The sequence below is a fragment of the Bufo bufo genome, chromosome 7, assembly GCF_905171765.1.
Source record: "Bufo bufo chromosome 7, aBufBuf1.1, whole genome shotgun sequence".
NCBI lineage: Eukaryota > Metazoa > Chordata > Amphibia > Anura > Bufonidae > Bufo > Bufo bufo.
In genome coordinates this window covers 2237096-2255206 of record NC_053395.1, presented here as the reverse complement: position 1 = coordinate 2255206, position 18111 = coordinate 2237096, and the positions used below count along the sequence as shown (strand labels likewise).

General features: G+C 50.6%; 1 protein-coding gene across 1 annotated transcript in view; it reads right to left on the bottom strand.

The window, feature by feature from the left end:
• MMP25 (matrix metallopeptidase 25) overlaps positions 1-17834 on the bottom strand; it is a 50489-nt gene extending 32655 nt beyond the window's left edge. Inside the window, exon 1 of the mRNA XM_040441077.1 lies at positions 17605-17834. Coding sequence (XP_040297011.1) covers positions 17605-17685 — 81 coding nt within the window. The 5' untranslated portion in view covers positions 17686-17834. The remainder of the gene's footprint in view (positions 1-17604) is intronic.
• Positions 17835-18111: the final 277 nt, after the last annotated feature.

The following is an 18111-nucleotide window of genomic DNA, read 5'->3' as shown; positions in this document are numbered from 1 at the left end:
TCTTACAGTAAAGAGCCCATAGTCTCACTGCTCTTACAGTATAGAGTCCATAGTCTCACTGCTATTACAGTAAAGAGTCCATAGTCTCACTGCTCTTACAGTACAGAGTCCATAGTCTCACTGCTGTTACAGTATAGAGTCCATAGTCTCACTGCTCTTACAGTAAAGAGTCCATAGTCTCACTGCTCTTACAGTATAGAGTCCATAGTCTCACTGCTCTTACAGTATAGAGTCCATAGTCTCACTGCTCTTACAGTATAGAGTCCATAGTCTCACTGCTCTTACAGTATAGAGTCCATAGTCTCACTGCTCTTACAGTATAGAGTCCATAGTCTCACTGCTCTTACAGTATAGAGTCCATAGTCTCACTGCTCTTACAGTATAGAGTCCATAGTCTCACTGCTCTTACAGTAAAGAGCCCATAGTCTCACTGCTCTTACAGTAAAGAGTCCATAGTCTCACCGCTCTTACAGTAAAGAGTCCATAGTCTCACCGCTCTTACAGTACAGAGTCCATAGTCTCACCGCTCTTACAGTATAGAGTCCATAGTCTCACCGCTCTTACAGTATAGAGTTCATAGTCTCACCGCTCTTACAGTATAGAGTCCATAGTCTCACCGCTCTTACAGTAAAGAGTCCATAGTCTCACTGCTCTTACAGTAAAGAGTCCATAGTCTCACTGCTCTTACAGTAAAGAGTCCATAGTCTCACTGCTCTTACAGTAAAGAGTCTATAGTCTCACTGCTCTTACAGTACAGAGTCCATAGTCTCACTGCTCTTACCGTATAGAGTCCATAGTCTCACTGATCTTACCGTATAGAGTCCATAGTCTCACTGCTCTTACAGTAAAGAGTCCATAGTCTCACCGCTCTTACAGTATAGAGTCCATAGTCTCACCGCTCTTACAGTAAAGAGTCCATAGTCTCACTGCTCTTACAGTAAAGAGTCCATAGTCTCACTGCTCTTACAGTATAGAGTCCATAGTCTCACCGCTCTTACAGTAAAGAGTCCATAGTCTCACCGCTCTTACAGTAAAGAGTCCATAGTCTCACTGATCTTACAGTAAAGAGTCCATAGTCTCACTGCTCTTACAGTAAGGAGTCCATAGTCTCACTGATCTTACAGTAATGAGTCCATAGTCTCACTGCTCTTACAGTAAAGAGTCCATAGTCTCACTGCTCTTACAGTAAAGAGTCCATAGTCTCACTGCTCTTACAGTAAAGAGTCCATAGTCTCACCACTCTTACAGTACAGAGTCCATAGTCTCACTGCTCTTACAGTATAGAGTCCATAGTCTCACTGCTCTTACAGTACAGAGTCCATAGTCTCACTGCTCTTACAGTAAAGAGTCCATAGTCTGACTGCTCTTACAGTAAAGAGTCCATAGTCTCACTGCTCTTACAGTAAAGAGTCCATAGTCTCACTGCTCTTACAGTATATAGTCCATAGTCTCACTGCTCTTACAGTATAGAGTCCATAGTCTCACTGCTCTTACTGTATATAGTCCATAGTCTCACTGCTCTTACAGTAAAGAGTCCATAGTCTCATTGCTCTTACAGTACAGAGTCCATAGTCTCACTGCTCTTACAGTAAAGAGTCCATAGTCTCACTGCTCTTACAGTACAGAGTCCATAGTCTCACTGCTCTTACAGTATAGAGTCCATAGTCTCACTGCTCTTACAGTATAGAGTCCATAGTCTCACTGCTCTTACAGTACAGAGTCCATAGTCTCACTGCTCTTACAGTAAAGAGTCCATAGTCTGACTGCTCTTACAGTATAGAGTCCATAGTCTCACTGCTCTTACAGTAAAGAGTCCATAGTCTCACTGCTCTTACAGTATAGAGTCCATAGTCTCACTGCTCTTACAGTAAAGAGTCCATAGTCTCACTGCTCTTACAGTACAGAGTCCATAGTCTCACTGCTCTTACAGTATAGAGTCCATAGTCTCACTGCTCTTACAGTATAGAGTCCATAGTCTCACTGCTCTTACAGTACAGAGTCCATAGTCTCACTGCTCTTACAGTAAAGAGTCCATAGTCTCACTGCTCTTACAGTAAAGAGTCCATAGTCTCACTGCTCTTACAGTAAAGAGTCCATAGTCTCACTGCTCTTACAGTAAAGAGTCCATAGTCTCATTGCTCTTACAGTACAGAGTCCATAGTCTCACTGCTCTTACAGTAAAGAGTCCATAGTCTCACTGCTCTTACCGTAAATAGTCCATAGTCTCACTGCTCTTACAGTACAGAGTCCATAGTCTCACTGCTCTTACAGTATAGAGTCCATAGTCTCACTGCTCTTACAGTATAGAGTCCATAGTCTCACTGCTCTTACAGTAAAGAGCCCATAGTCTCACTGCTCTTACAGTAAAGAGCCCATAGTCTCACTGCTCTTACAGTATAGAGTCCATAGTCTGACTGCTCTTACATAGAAACATAGAAACCTAGAATGTGTCGGCAGATAAGAACCATTTGGCCCATCTAGTCTGCCCAATATACTGAATACTATGGATAGCCCCCGGCCCTATCTTATATGAAGGATGGCCTTATGCCTATCCCATGCATGCTTAAACCCCTTCACTGTATTTGCAGCTACCACTTCTGCAGGAAGGCTATTCCATGCATCCACTACTCTCTCAGTAAAGTAATACTTCCTTATATTACTTTTAAACCTTTGCCCCTCTAATTTAAAACTGTGTCCTCTTGTGGTAGTTTTTCTTCTTTTAAATATGCTCTCTTCCTTTACCGAGTTGATTCCCTTTATGTATTTAAAAGTTTCTCTCATCTCCCCTCTGTCTCTTCTTTCTTCCAAGCTATACATATTAAGGTCCTTTAACCTTTCCTGGTAAGTTTTATCCTGCAATCCATGTACTAGTTTAGTAGCTCTTCTCTGAACTCTCTCTAGAGTATCTATATCCTTCTGGAGATATGGCCTCCAGTACTGCGCACAATACTCCAAGTGAGGTCTCACTAGTGCTCTGTACAGCGGCATAAGCACTTCACTCTTTCTACTGCTTATACCTCTCCCTATACATCCAAGCATTCTGCTGGCATTTCGTGCTGCTCTATTACATTGTCTTCCCACCTTTAAGTCTTCTGAAATAATTACTCCTAAATCCCTTTCCTCAGATACTGAGGTCAGGACTGTGTCAAATATTCTATATTCTGCCCTTGGGTTTTTACGCCCCAGGTGCATTATCTTGCACTTATCCACATTAAATTTCAGTTGCCAGAGTTCTGACCATTCTTCTAGTTTTCCTAAATCCTTTTCCATTTGGCGTTTCCCTCCAGGAACATCAACCCTGTTACATATCTTTTTTGTCATCAGCAAAAAGACAAACCTTACCAGCGAGGCCTTTTGCAATATCACTTATGAAGATATTAAACAAAATTGGTCCCAGTACAGATCCCTGTGGAACCCCACTGGTAGCATTACCTTGTTTTGAATGTTCTCCATTGACTACAACCCTCTGTTGTCTGTCACTCAGCCACTGCCTAATCCACTCAACAATATGGGAGTCCATGCTCAATGACTGCAGTTTATTGATAAGTCTTTTATGTGGGACAGTGTCAAAAGCCTTACTAAGGTCCAGATAAGCGATGTCTACTGCACCTCCACCGTCTATTATTTTATTCACCCAGTCAAAAAAATCTATAAGATTAGTTTGACATGATCTCCCTGAAGTAAACCCATGTTGTTTTTCATCTTGCAATCCATGGGATTTTAGATGTTCCACAATCCTATCCTTTAATAGGGTTTCCATTAATTTGCCTACTATTGATGTCAGACTCACTGGTCTATAGTTGCTCGATTCCTCCCTACTACCTTTCTTGTGAATGGGCACGACATTTGCCAATTTCCAATCTTCCGGGACGACTCCTGTTATAAATGATTGGTTAAATAAATCTGTTAACGGTTTTGCCAGCTCACCACTAAGCTCTTTTAATAATTTTGGGTGTATCTCATCAGGCCCCTGTGACTTATCTGTCTTCACCTTAGACAGCAAACTTAGAACATCTTCCTCTGTAAAGATACATGCATCAAACGATTTATTAGTCATTCTTTCTAGTGGAGGTCCTTCTCCTTTTTCTTTTGTAAAAACTGAACAGAAGTATTCATTAAGGCAGTCGGCTAGCCCTTTATTCTCTTCTACATACCTTCCGTCCTTTGTTTTTAATTTAGTTATTCCTTGTTTTAATTTCCTTTTTTCATTTATATATCTGAAGAATGTCTTATCCCCTTTTTTTATAGACTGAGCTAGTTTTTCTTCTGCCTGCGCTTTAGAAGTTCTTACCGTATAGAGTCCATAGTCTCACTGCTCTTACAGTAAAGAGTCCACAGTCTCACTGCTCTTACAGTAAAGAGTCCATAGTCTCACTGCTCTTACAGTAAAGAGTCCATAGTCTCACTGCTCTTACAGTAAAGAGTCCATAGTCTCACTGCTCTTACAGTAAAGAGTCCATAGTCTCACTGCTCTTACAGTAAAGAGCCCATAGTCTCACTGCTCTTACAGTATAGAGTCCATAGTCTCACCGCTCTTACAGTAAAGAGCCCATAGTCTCACTGCTCTTACAGTAAAGAGCCCATAGTCTCACTGCTCTTACAGTAAAGAGTCCATAGTCTCACTGCTCTTACAGTAAAGAGTCCATAGTCTCACTGCTCTTACAGTAAAGAGTCCATAGTCTCACTGCTCTTACAGTACAGAGTCCATAGTCTCACTGCTCTTACCGTATAGAGTCCATAGTCTCACTGCTCTTACAGTATATAGTCCATAGTCTCACTGCTCTTACAGTAAAGAATCCATAGTCTCACTGCTCTTACAGTAAAGAGTCCATAGTCTCACTGCTCTTACAGTAAAGAGTCCATAGTCTCACTGCTCTTACAGTACAGAGTCCATAGTCTCACTGCTCTTACAGTATAGAGTCCATAGTCTCACTGCTCTTACAGTAAAGAGTCCATAGTCTCACTGCTCTTACAGTAAAGAGTCCATAGTCTCACTGCTCTTACAGTAAAGAATCCATAGTCTCATTGCTCTTACAGTAAAGAGTCCCCTTCTATGTTTGTATAGAAACCTTCTTTCCTTTAGAAGTAGTGCAGTAGTAGGTACATGCAAATGAACGTAGAACAACCCACCTTTGCTGGACACTAGTGTGACAAACTCCCCTCTTTTGAGGTTGCCACGAGTGCTTGGAGAGGACTACTTGCCAGCCTCTTACCATGCGATTATGGTCCCATGTTGAATGCACCGGTTTTGTGCAGAAAAGCCATGAGTACAGCCAGGCCAAAGAGACTTGTAGCAACTTTTGAATTCCTGGTCTAATTCGTGCCATTTTGGGATGTGGTAAATGTCTATGTGTATTGTAAAGGGTGGGACATTGTATGTTTGAGTAAGTGATGATGTCTGTTCCATTGTCTCTCTGTGTGTATTGGCGATTGTCCTCTGTCCTGGAGACAACCGAGTGGTAATTCGATTGTCTCTCAGGACAAAGGGCAATGTGTATTCTCCTGCCTGTGTTGATTATGTTAACCATGGTGTCTATGTGGGTTGTAACCTTTGTGTTATGGGTTAATGTATGTTTGTTGTGGGTGTCTCCCTTGCATGGGAGCAGGGGATAAAAGCAATTGTATTTTTCAATGTGAAGTCTTCCAGTAAAGTATTTCTAGCATTCAGCTTGGGCTAATGTATAGACTTATTTGGCGATACCAGCGATACTAGCGATAATAGCGATCTATTGCTCTGTGGATTACTTGGCGGTGCTATTTTAAGGGGAGAAGGGAATACTAGACGGTGACACAGATGATACCGTCACAACTAGCAAACTAGAACCTACTGTGTAACGGCATACAAGGAAATGCTCCAAACTCCAAACTGGATACAAAGTAGCACTCCAAACTGGAACCTCACGAATAGCTGCTAGCAGACGAACAGGGATCAGCTTACACCTCTGGCAATCGGTCTTCTAACAGCATACAGTGAATCCCCCCAATAACGAGACAAGGCTCCGTTTTGAGGGTCAAACAGTGGTCTGACTGTACTTCACGTACAGCCTCTTTTATTCATAAACCACAAACATAGTACTGCCCACAGGGGTTTGAAATGCAACCAATCAGTAATTTACAACACATACAATGTAAGTACAGCCCATCTGGTGTACACGCCCCTAGGGGACCAGAATGAAGACTGTGACATAGGACAGATAAACAGCACTTAGGACACACAGACACAACACATCCCCACAATGCATCATGGTTTCCTCCTCTCTGCCCTCGAGACACCTGAGGCGTAATCCAATTATCTCTCAAGACAAAGAGAAGTCACCAATACACATGTGCAGACAATAGGACAGACATCACCCTTTTAAACACACAATGGCACAATAGAAACACACCCATCATATTCCCTCCCCTTATCCTGAGAGGAGACTCAATTATACATACAGTTAAACATACTTTCTACCCAACTTTCATAACTCTAAAACCATACATCACATTCACATAAAAATTACATATTCGCAATCAATCCATTCAGGGGAACAACATATTTAAAAATGGCATGAATCAGACCAGGGGTTCAAAAGTTAGTATATGGCCCATAATCCAGGGGCAAGAGGCCAGCAGCCAGTCCTCTCCAAAGCCCAGTGGCGAGGTTGGTTTCGCCACACATCTCCCCCCCCCAGGGAAGACTAACCAGGTACCTGACCTCACGCCGGTCGGTACCTGAGTTAGTCTGGCAGCCCACCCTCAACCCAATACTGGACCTGTTGCATTTGGTAGCCTGTCTCTGTCCAGTGAGTCCACCAAGGTTATGTTGGAAGCTGGTACTCCTGGTCTCTGTGTTGCTCCCTGGCTTAGAGTGGAGGTTGCTTTGTGGGCAGGTATCAGCGGTACTCTGCCCTGGTGCCAGGGCTACCACGGAAGAAGCCTGGTTGGAGTCTGGTTGTTGGAGGGGGAGACCGACTGTCTCTACCCCCTGTGCTGTAAGTGCAGAGACCACGGTCCCATCTGCACTGTTGTGGGGCTTACTGTCTCCCCCTGGTGCGTTAAGCTGCCGCTGGGGAGAGGGGGTAACAAGCTCCTCTCCCATACATACTTCCAGCCGCTGGGGAGGGCGACCGACCGTCTCCGCTCCCAATACAGTGTCCTGCTGCTGGGGAAAGGAGACTGGGCTCTCTATTCCCTGCTGGACACTCTGCCGCTGGGGGACAGGACCGACTGTCTCTGCTCCCAATACAGTGTCCTGCTGCTGGGGAAAGGAGACTGGGCTCTCTATTCCCAAAAAATCATGCTGCTGCTGGGGGGCAGGAACAACTACCTCTGCCCCTTGTAACTCAGCCTGCCGCTGAGGAGGGAGGACGCTGCTCTCCTCTCCCTGCATTTCACACTGCCTTCCCGCCATATCACTCTGCTTCTGGGGGGCAGGAACAACTACCTCTGCCCCCTGTAACTCAGCCTGCCGCTTGGGAGGGAGGACGCTGCTCTCATCTCCCTGCACTTCACACTGCCGCTGGGGAATGGAGACTGGGCTCCCAATACCCTGCTGGACCAGTGAAGAGACCTCGGTCCCATCTCTACCGGCCACCTGGGGTCCTTCCCAGTAACACTCTACAATATCCTCCCAGCTGAATGGGTCTGGATCTGGGTCTGTCACCTTACCGTCCTGCTGAGCCTTCTCAATGGAGTGGAAGAGATCTCGGTAGTCCTGCTCCAGTTCCCACTCCAGGGTTGCTAGGTGAGCCAGGTCTTGCTCTACCTCATGGGGGTCATCCCACTCATGCCTAGCCTCCCTCTCATAAAAAATGTCCTGAAGTCTGGACTGTGCAGGGCTCCCGAAGTCAGGCTCCGCAAAGGACTCCCATAACAAGCCAGGACCATAAAACTCCTCTCCCTCTGGCTTGTCATGTTCAGCTGTCCAGGGTATATACTGTGCCATATACCACCAAAGCGCCTGGTAGGCATCCCCCAGCCATAGCTCCTGCCATACCCGGTGCTCTAGTTCCTTCACCCATTCCTCCAGGGGCTGCTCTCCCAGGAAGGGCATCCGCAGGGCCACTTGCTTCTGCAACCGCTGCTCTTCACTGGGGAGACTCTCACCCCGCTGGTATTGTAGATTATCCAGGGCCTGGTACCAGATGCCTTTCCTTAATGCATCCCGGCCATCCAGGTCCTCCTCCTCGTATAACACTGCTGGTTCCATCCTGGTGCTTTTAGGGTCGCTGTACTGAGACATGCGTTGTCCTTAAATTGTAGAATCCACAGAAATGGTGTCTCCTGTAGCTGTCCTTCTGGCTGTAGGAACGATCCCGCTGCTTGCCACCAATGTAACGGACCGTTTCAGCAGACAAGGGGTTAAAATCCGTTTAGGCGATAAGCCCCTTTCTGAGAGACAGGCACAGCTACTGCAGGATACACCAAACTCCCGAACTGGATACAAAGTAGCACTCCAAACTGGAACCTCCCGAATAGCTGCTAGCAGACGAACAGGAAAAGCATACAATCCTGGCAATCGGTCTTCTAACAGCATACAGTGAATCCCCCCAATAACGAGACAAGGCTCCGTGTTGAGGGTCAAACAGTGGTCTGACTGTACTTCATGTACAGCCTCTTTTATTCATAAACCACAAACATAGTACTGCCCACAGGGGTTTGAAATGCAACCAATCAGTAATTTACAACACATACTTTCTACCCAACTTTCATAACTCTAAAACCATACATCACATTCACATAAAAATTACATATTCGCAATCAATCCATTCAGGGGAACAACATATTAAAAAATGGCATGAATCAGACCAGGGGTTCAAAAGTTAGTATATGGCCCATAATCCAGGGGCAAGAGGCCAGCAGCCAGTCCTCTCCAAAGCCCAGTGGCGAGGTTGGTTTCGCCACATACTGCTCAGGCACCCTCCCACAGGGAAGGTGTCTTAGAGGGAACACGTCAACCAAACCAGCAGAAATGGGAGATGTGCGCATCTCAGCTGAATCAAATGCTGTTGGTCCCACCTGGATCGGTGGTCGCAATGTGGAGAACTCAGCATTTTATAATATGCAAATTAGCCCCCTGTTGCACCCAGAGGCTCCACTCACTCACTTCTAATCCGCAGCCCCAACCACTTTGACTGACAAGCCAGGCAGTGAAGACATAATGATGCCTGGCCCTTAAGTCTTGCCCCAGAGCAGGCGCAGCACAGTGCAGGAGATCACTGGAACAGGCACAGTACAGAAGATCACCGGAGCAGGCGCAGTACAGAACAGAAAATCGCTAGAGTAGGCACGGTACAGTACAGATCTCCAGAGCAGGCGCTGTACAGTACAGGAGATCACAGGAGCAGACACAGAACAGAAGATGACTGAAGCAGGCACAGTACAGTACAGATCACCGGAGCATGGAACAGAACAGAAGATCACCGGAGCAGGCGCAGTACAGTACAGGAGATCGCCGGAACAGACGCAGTACAGTACAGGAGATCACCGGTGCAGGCGCAGTACAGTACAGGATATCACCGGAGCAGGCGCAGTACAGTACAGGAGATCACCGGAGCAGGAGCAGTACAGAACAGAAGATCACTGGAACAGGCACAGTATGGTCCAGGAGATCACCGGAGCAGGAACAGTACAGAACAGAAGATCACTGGAACAGGCAAAGTACAGTGCAGGAGATCACCGGAGCAGGCACAGTACAGTACAGGAGATGACCGAAGCAGGCGCACTACAGTACAGAAGATCACCAGAGCAGGCACAGTACAGTGCAAGAGATCACTAGAACAGGCACAGTACAGTACAGAAGATCTCCAGAGCAGGAGCAGTACAGAACATAAGATCACTGGAGCAGGCACAGTATAGTGCAGAGATCACTGGAGCAGGCACAGGACAGTGCAGGAGATCACCAGAGCAGGTGCAGGACAGTACAGTAGATCACCGAACAGGCACAGTACAGTAGATCACTAGAGCATGCGCAAGACAGTACAGATCACCGAAGCAATTTGCGGACTGCAAAACACACAACGGTCGTGTGCATGTAGCCTAAGGCTGTGAACAAGGTCTAGGTTAGACCGAAACATTGGCCAGTGGTTAAAAATAATTTTGCCGCATGGATTAAAACTAAATAAAATAAGTTTATGCAACAGAACTATAGAGTACCATGGTTTTTTTTAATATAATGTACTGCGCCTGCACTGGTGGTCTCCGGTACTGCGCCTGCACTGGTGGTCTCCGGTACTGTACTCCGCCTGTACTGGTGATCTCCTGTACTGTACTGCGCCTGCACTGGTGGTCTCCGGTACTGCGCCTGCACTGGTGATCTCCTGCACTGCACCTGAACTGGTGGTCTCCTGCACTGTACTGTGCCTGCACTGGTGGTCTCCTGCACTGTACAGTACTGCGCCTGCACTGGTGATCTCCTGTACTGTACTGCGCCTGCATTGGTGATCTCCTGTACTGAACCTGCTCCAGTGATCTCCTGTACTGCACCTGAACTGGTGGTCTCCTGCACTGTACTGTGCCTGCACTGGTGGTCTCCTGTACTGTACAGTACTGCGCCTGCACTGGTGATCTCCTGTACTGTACTGTGCCTGCATTGGTGATCTCCTGTACTGCACATGCACTGGTGATCTCCTGTACTGCGCCTGCACTGGTGATCTCCTGTACTGCGCCTGCACTGGTGATCTCCTGTACTGTACTGCATCTGCACTGGTGATCTCCTGTACTGCACCTGCACTGGTGATCTCTGGTACTATACTGTGCCTGCACTGGTGATCTATATTACTATACTGCGCCTGCACTGGTGATCTCCTGTACTGTACTGCACTGGTGATCTCCTGTATTTCACTGTGCCTGCACTGGTGATCTCCCGTATTGCACTGTGCCTGCACTGGTGATCTCCTGTACTGCGCCTGCACTGGTGATCTCCTGTATTGCACTGCGCCTGCACTGGTGATCTCCTGTATTGCACTGCACCTGCACTGGTGATCTCCTGTATTGCACTGCACCTGCACTGGTGATCTCCTGTACTGCGCCTGCACTGGTGATCTCCTGTATTGCACTGCGCCTGCACTGGTGATCTCCTGTATTGCACTGCACCTGCACTGGTGATCTCCTGTACTGCGCCTGCACTGGTGATCTCCTGTACTGCGAATGCACTGGTGATCTCCTGTACTGTACTGTGCCTGCACTGGTGGTCTCCTGTACTGCGCCTGCACTGGTGGTCTCCTGTACTGCGCCTGCACTGGTGGTCTCCTGTACTGTACTGCACTGGTGGTCTCCTGTACTGTACTGCACTGGTGATCTCCTGTACTGCGCCTGCACTGGTGATCTCCTGTATTGCACTGCACCTGCACTGGTGATCTCCTGTACTGCGCCTGCACTGGTGATCTCCTGTATTGCACTGCGCCTGCACTGGTGATCTCCTGTATTGCACTGCACCTGCACTGGTGATCTCCTGTACTGCGCCTGCACTGGTGATCTCCTGTACTGCGAATGCACTGGTGATCTCCTGTACTGCGAATGCACTGGTGATCTCCTGTACTGCGCCTGCACTGGTGGTCTCCTGTACTGTACTGCACTGGTGGTCTCCTGTACTGTACTGCACTGGTGATCTCCGGTACTGCGCCTGCACTGGTGATCTCCGGTACTCAGGGCCGGTGCCACCAGTAAGGCGAACTAGGCAGTCGCCTAGGGCGCCACTTAGCAGGGGGCGCCCGCCGCGGTTTAAAAAAAAAAAAGTTGGTTATAACTAACATAACAGTGGCGGCCGGCGGCGCCCCTCATGCTGTGCCGCCAGAGCGGCTGAGCGCTCTAAAGAATCCCGGCGGGCCGCGGCGGCGGGCGGCACATGTCAGACAGGCAGCGCACACAGACACAGGCAGCACTGAGCTGAGCCGGCGCCTGCTGACTCCTGACTGTGACTGAGCGCTGCTGCCTCAGTAAAGCCGTGGGGGCGGGGGGCAGGGGGCGGGAGGGGGGGTCTGACGTCCTGACTCTGAGTGACTATTCTAACTGCTGCTAGCTTATGCCGGCTTATTACCTGGCTTCAGGCTGCAGTGCAGAGGGTGGAGCGGAGGCGGAGCTCTGCTGACTTTGGAGCGAAGGAGGAAGAAGAGAAGGCGGCAAGGCCGCACACTGAGCAGCCCAGCAGCCAGCCACAGCCACAGTGGCCCACCACCAGCAATTTGCCTCCCCCGACCCCCAGTGCGGCAGTGCAGTAGTGCAGTGCCTGTGCCTTCTCCTTCTGGGACAGAACTAGAAGTGGGCACCTAGCCTCCTACCTGCCTGGATTGGAGTGCAGCCTGCAGGTGCAGCTGCTTTCTTCTTCCCTAGGACCCCAGCCAGGGCGACATTCCTGAATGGTGTACGTACCGTGTTTGTCTCCAGTCCCCAGAGCCCGACCAAGAGCCAGACTGCAGGCGAGGCCAGCTCATCTCATTGTCCTGGACTGGTAAGTAGTCAGTAGACAATGCAATATGGTTATTATTTACTGTATTTTTTGCCTTATAAGACACACTTTCCCCCCCAAAAGTGGGGGGAAAATGGCCGTGAGTCTTATAAAGCGGATTGGGGATACTTCGCCGGCCGCTATGCTGCACAGCGCGGCCAGCGAAGTATCAGTGTGGAGGGAGGAGGCGGGGACACTCATGGCGGGGCCCGGTGCAGTGACTCTACTCTAATACCCCGGGCCCCGCAGCTGTTAAGTACATTCAATCCGAATGGGTCTGCAATTACTGTACTGTACTTACTGTAGTACCTTATGTATAGCATTAAGATGGCGCAGACCGGCAGCTCCCTCGGTCATGCGCCGCCTGCTGCAGCTCCCTCCTCATGCGCCGCCTGCCCATCTGCCTGTTCATTCAAAAAGTGAGATAAGCAGGCAGGCGGCGCATGAGGAGGGAGCTGCCGGTCTGCGCCATCTTAATGCTATACATAAGGTACTACAGTAAGTACAGTACAGTAATTGTGGACCCATTCGGATTGAATGGACTTAACAGCTGCGGCGGGGCCCAGGGTATTAGAGTAGAGTCACTGCACCGGGCCCCACCATGAGTGTCTCCGCCCCCTCCCTCCACACTGATGCATCTGATGGGGGATCTGTAGATGACACTTATGGGGATCTGTGGATGACATAAGTGTCATCCACAGATCCCCCCCATAACAGTGAGTCATCCACAGATCCCCCCCATAACAGTGCGTCATCCACAGATCTCCCATAACAGTGAGTCATCCACAGATCCTCCCCCCCATAACAGTGCGTCATCCACAGATCCCCCCCATAACAGTGCGTCATCCACAGATCCCCCCATAACAGTGCGTCATCCACAGATCCTCCCCATAACAGTGCGTCATCCACAGATCCCCCCCATAACAGTGCGTCATCCACAGATCCCCCCCATAACAGTGCGTCATCCACAGATCCCCCCCCATAACAGTGAGTCTTCCACAGATCCTCCCCCCCATAACAGTGCGTCATCCACAGATCCCCCCCATAACAGTGAGTCATCCACAGATCCCCCCCATAACAGTGCGTCATCCACAGATCCCCCTCCATAACAGTGCGTCATCCACAGATCCCCCCCATAACAGTGCGTCATCCACAGATCCCCTCCATAACAGTGCGTCATCCACAGATCTCCCATAACAGTGAGTCATCCACAGATCCTCCCCCCATAACAGTGCGTCATCCACAGATCCCCCCCATAACAGTGCGTCATCCACAGATCCCCCCATAACAGTGAGTCATCCACAGATCCTCCCCATAACAGTGCGTCATCCACAGATCCCCCCCATAACAGTGCGTCATCCACAGATCCCCCCCCATAACAGTGAGTCTTCCACAGATCCTCCCCCCCATAACAGTGCGTCATCCACAGATCCCCCCCATAACAGTGTGTCATCCACAGATCCCCCCATAACAGTGCGTCATCCACAGATCCCCTCCATAACAGTGCGTCATCCACAGATCCCCCTATAACAGTGCGTCATCCACAGATCCCCCCCATAACAGTGCGTCATCCACAGATCCCCCTATAACAGTGCGTCATCCACAGATCCCCCCCATAACAGTGCGTCATCCACAGATCCTCCCCATAACAGTGCGTCATCCACAGATCCCCCCCATAACAGTGCGTCATCCACAGATCCTCCCCCCAATAACAGTGCGTCATCCACAGATCCCCCCCATTACAGTGCGTCATCCACAGATCCCCCCCATAACAGTGCGTCATCCACAGATCCCCCCATAGCAGTGCGTCATCCACAGATCCTCCCCATAACAGTGCGTCATCCACAGATCCCCCCCATAACAGTGCGTCATCCACAGATCCCCCCATAGCAGTGCGTCATCCACAGATCCCCCCATAACAGTGCGTCATACACAGATCATCTGATAAGGGGGGGGGGCGGCAATTTTATCATGCCTAGGGCGGCAAAAATCCTTGCACCGGCCCTGCCTGTACTGCGCCTGCACTGGTGGTCTCCTGTACTGCACTGGTGGTCTCCTGTACTGTACTGGTGGTCTCCTGTATTGTACTGCACTGGTGGTCTCCTGTATTGTACTGCACTGGTGGTCTCCTGTATTGTACTGCACTGGTGGTCTCCTGCACTGTACTGGTGGTCTCCTGTACTGTACTGGTGGTCTCCTGTACTGTACTGCACTGGTGGTCTCCTGCACTGTACTGGTGGTCTCCTGCACTGTACTGGTGGTCTCCTGCACTGTACTGGTGGTCTCCTGCACTGTACTGCACTGGTGGTCTCCTGCACTGTACTGTACTGGTGGTCTCCTGCACTGGTGGTCTCCTGTACTGTACTGGTGGTCTCCTGTACTGGGTCTCCTGCACTGTACTGCACTGGTGGTCTCCTGCACTGTACTGCACTGGTGGTCTCCTGCACTGTACTGCACTGGTGGTCTCCTGCACTGTACTGCACTGGTGGTCTCCTGCACTGTACTGCACTGGTGGTCTCCTGCACTGCACTGGTGGTCTCCTGTACTGTACTGGTGGCCTCCTCTACTGTACTGGTGGTCTCCTCTACTGTACTGCACTGGTGGTCTCCTGCACTGTACTGTACTGGTGGTCTCCTGTACTGTACTGCACTGGTGGTCTCCTGTACTGTACTGGTGGTCTCCTGCACTGTACTGTACTGGTGGTCTCCTGCACTGTACTGTACTGGTGGTCTACTGTACTGGTGGTCTCCTGCACTGTACTGCACTGGTGGTCTCCTGCACTGTACTGCACTGGTGGTCTCCTGCACTGTACTGCACTGGTGGTCTCCTGCACTGTACTGCACTGGTGGTATCCTGCACTGTACTGCACTGGTGGTCTCCTGTACTGTGCCTGCACTGGTGGTCTCCTGCACTGTACTGGTGGTCTCCTGCACTGTACTGCACTGATGGTCTCCTGCACTGTACTGCACTGGTGGTCTCCTGCACTGTACTGCACTGGTGGTCTCCTGGACTGTACTGCACTGGTGGTCTCCTGTACTGTACTGCACTGGTGGTCTCCTGTACTGTACTGGTGGTCTCCTGCACTGTACTGCACTGGTGGTCTCCTGCACTGTACTGCACTGGTGGTCTCCTGTACTGAACTGGTGGTCTCCTGTACTGTACTGCACTGGTGGTCTCCTGTACTGCACTGGTGGTCTCCTGTACTGCTGGTGGTCTCCTGTACTGTACTGGTGGTCTCCTGCACTGTACTGGTGGTCTCCTGCACTGTACTGCACTGGTGGTCTCCTGCACTGCACTGCTGGTCTCCTGCACTGCACTGGTGGTCTCCTGCACTGCACTGGTGGTCTCCTGTACTGCACTGGTGGTCTCCTGTACTGCACTGGTGGTCTCCTGTACTGTACTGCACTGGTGGTCTCCTGTACTGCACTGGTGGTCTCCTGTACTGCTGGTGGTCTCCTGTACTGTACTGGTGGTCTCCTGCACTGTACTGGTGGTCTCCTGCACTGTACTGCACTGGTGGTCTCCTGCACTGCACTGGTGGTCTCCTGCACTGTACTGTACTGGTGGTCTCCTGCACTGCACTGGTGGTCTCCTGTACTGGTGGTCTCCTGTACTGTACTGCACTGGTTGTCTCCTGTACTGTACTGGTGGTCTCCTGCACTGTACTGCACTGGTGGTCTCCTGCACTGCACTGGTGGTCTCCTGCACTGGTGGTCTCCTGCACTGTACTGCACTGGTGGTCTCCTGCACTGCACTGGTGGTCTCCTGCACTGTACTGCACTGGTGGTCTCCTGTACTGCACTGGTGGTCTCCTGCACTGCACTGGTGGTCTCCTGCACTGCACTGGTGGTCTCCTGCACTGTACTGGTGGTCTCCTGCACTGTACTGGTGGTCTCCTGCACTGTACTGCACTGGTGGTCTCCTGTACTGCACTGGTGGTCTCCTGTACTGTACTGGTGGTCTCCTGCACTGTACTGGTGGTCTCCTGCACTGTACTGCACTGGTGGTCTCCTGCACTGCACTGGTGGTCTCCTGTACTGCACTGGTGGTCTCCTGCACTGTACTGCACTGGTGGTCTCCTGCACTGCACTGGTGGTCTCCTGCACTGCACTGGTGGTCTCCTGTACTGCTGGTGGTCTCCTGTACTGTACTGGTGGTCTCCTGTACTGCACTGGTGGTCTCCTGTACTGCACTGCACTGGTGGTCTCCTGTACTGCACTGGTGGTCTCCTGTACTGCACTGGTGGTCTCCTGTACTGCACTGGTGGTCTCCTGCACTGGTGGTCTCCTGTACTGCACTGGTGGTCTCCTGCACTGGTGGTCTCCTGCACTGTACTGTACTGGTGGTCTCCTGCACTGGTGGTCTCCTGTACTGTACTGGTGGTCCACTGCACTGGTGGTCTCCTGCACTGTACTGTACTGGTGGTCTCCTGCACTGGTGGTCTCCTGCACTGCACTGGTAGTCTCCTGTACTGTACTGGTGGTCTCCTGCACTGCACTGGTGGTCTCCTGCACTGTACTGTACTGGTGGTCTCCTGTACTGCACTGGTGGTCTCCTGTACTGCACTGGTGGTCTCCTGTACTGTACTGGTGGTCTCCTGTACTGCACTGGTGGTCTCCTGTACTGCACTGGTGGTCTCCTGTACTGTACTGGTGGTCTCCTGTACTGCTCCGTTCACATAGCGGAACACGCAGGGGCTTGGACTGGTCCATGCGGTCAGTGGTCGGGGCGGCGGAGCCTCCGGGGGCTGATGACAAGGAGTCTCCGCTGCCAGTTCTTGTGCCTAGAACCTGTTCAGACCAGACCGACCTCTGCACACCGCAGGGGCCCCGATCAGAGAACCCCTAGGACCCCTGTGCACACCGCAGGGGCCCCGATCAGAGAACCCCTAGGACCCCTCTGCACACCGCAGGGGCCCCGATCAGAGAACCCCTAGGACCCCTCTGCACACCGCAGGGGCCCGGATCAGAGAACCCCTAGGACCCCTCTGCACACCGCAGGGGCCCCGATCAGAGAACCCCTAGGACCCCTCTGCACACCGCAGGGGCCCCGATCAGATCTCCTGACGCTTTGCACTGATTTCCCCTGAAATCATTGTCAGAAACACTTCTAGGTGGAGATCGGGATGTGCGGAGGAGGAGGATGGGGGGGGACAGTGCTGGGGGTCGTGCACTCACCATCCCGGAGCTGAGGTCCCTGGCGCTGGGGCGGCTCCCGGCTCCGGCCACACACAGCCCGAGGATCCAGGCGACAAGCATCCTCTCACCGACGGCTCCCTGCGCGCATCCTGCGACTCCTGTGCGATCCTCCTGCGACTCCGGTGCGACCTCCGCTCCAGCCTAGATACAAAGTATCATCGGGTGATGGTGAGTGACAATGTATCCAATCCCCCGCCCCGACCCCACCCTGCCCCTCCCCCACCTGCACTCTGCCCGCACTGCTACATATCCGCTACAGTGCAACAGCCTGCATCCAACCCTGAGCTGTGTATCTAATCCTATCCTGTGTGATACAGTCTGCTGAGTTGTGTATCTAATCCTGTCCAGTGTGATACCGTCTGCTGAGCTGTGTATCTAATCCTATCCTGTGTGATACAGTCTGCTGAGCTGTGTATCTAATCCTATCCATTGTGATACTGTCTGCTGAGCTGTGTATCTAATCCTATCATATGTGATACTGCCTGC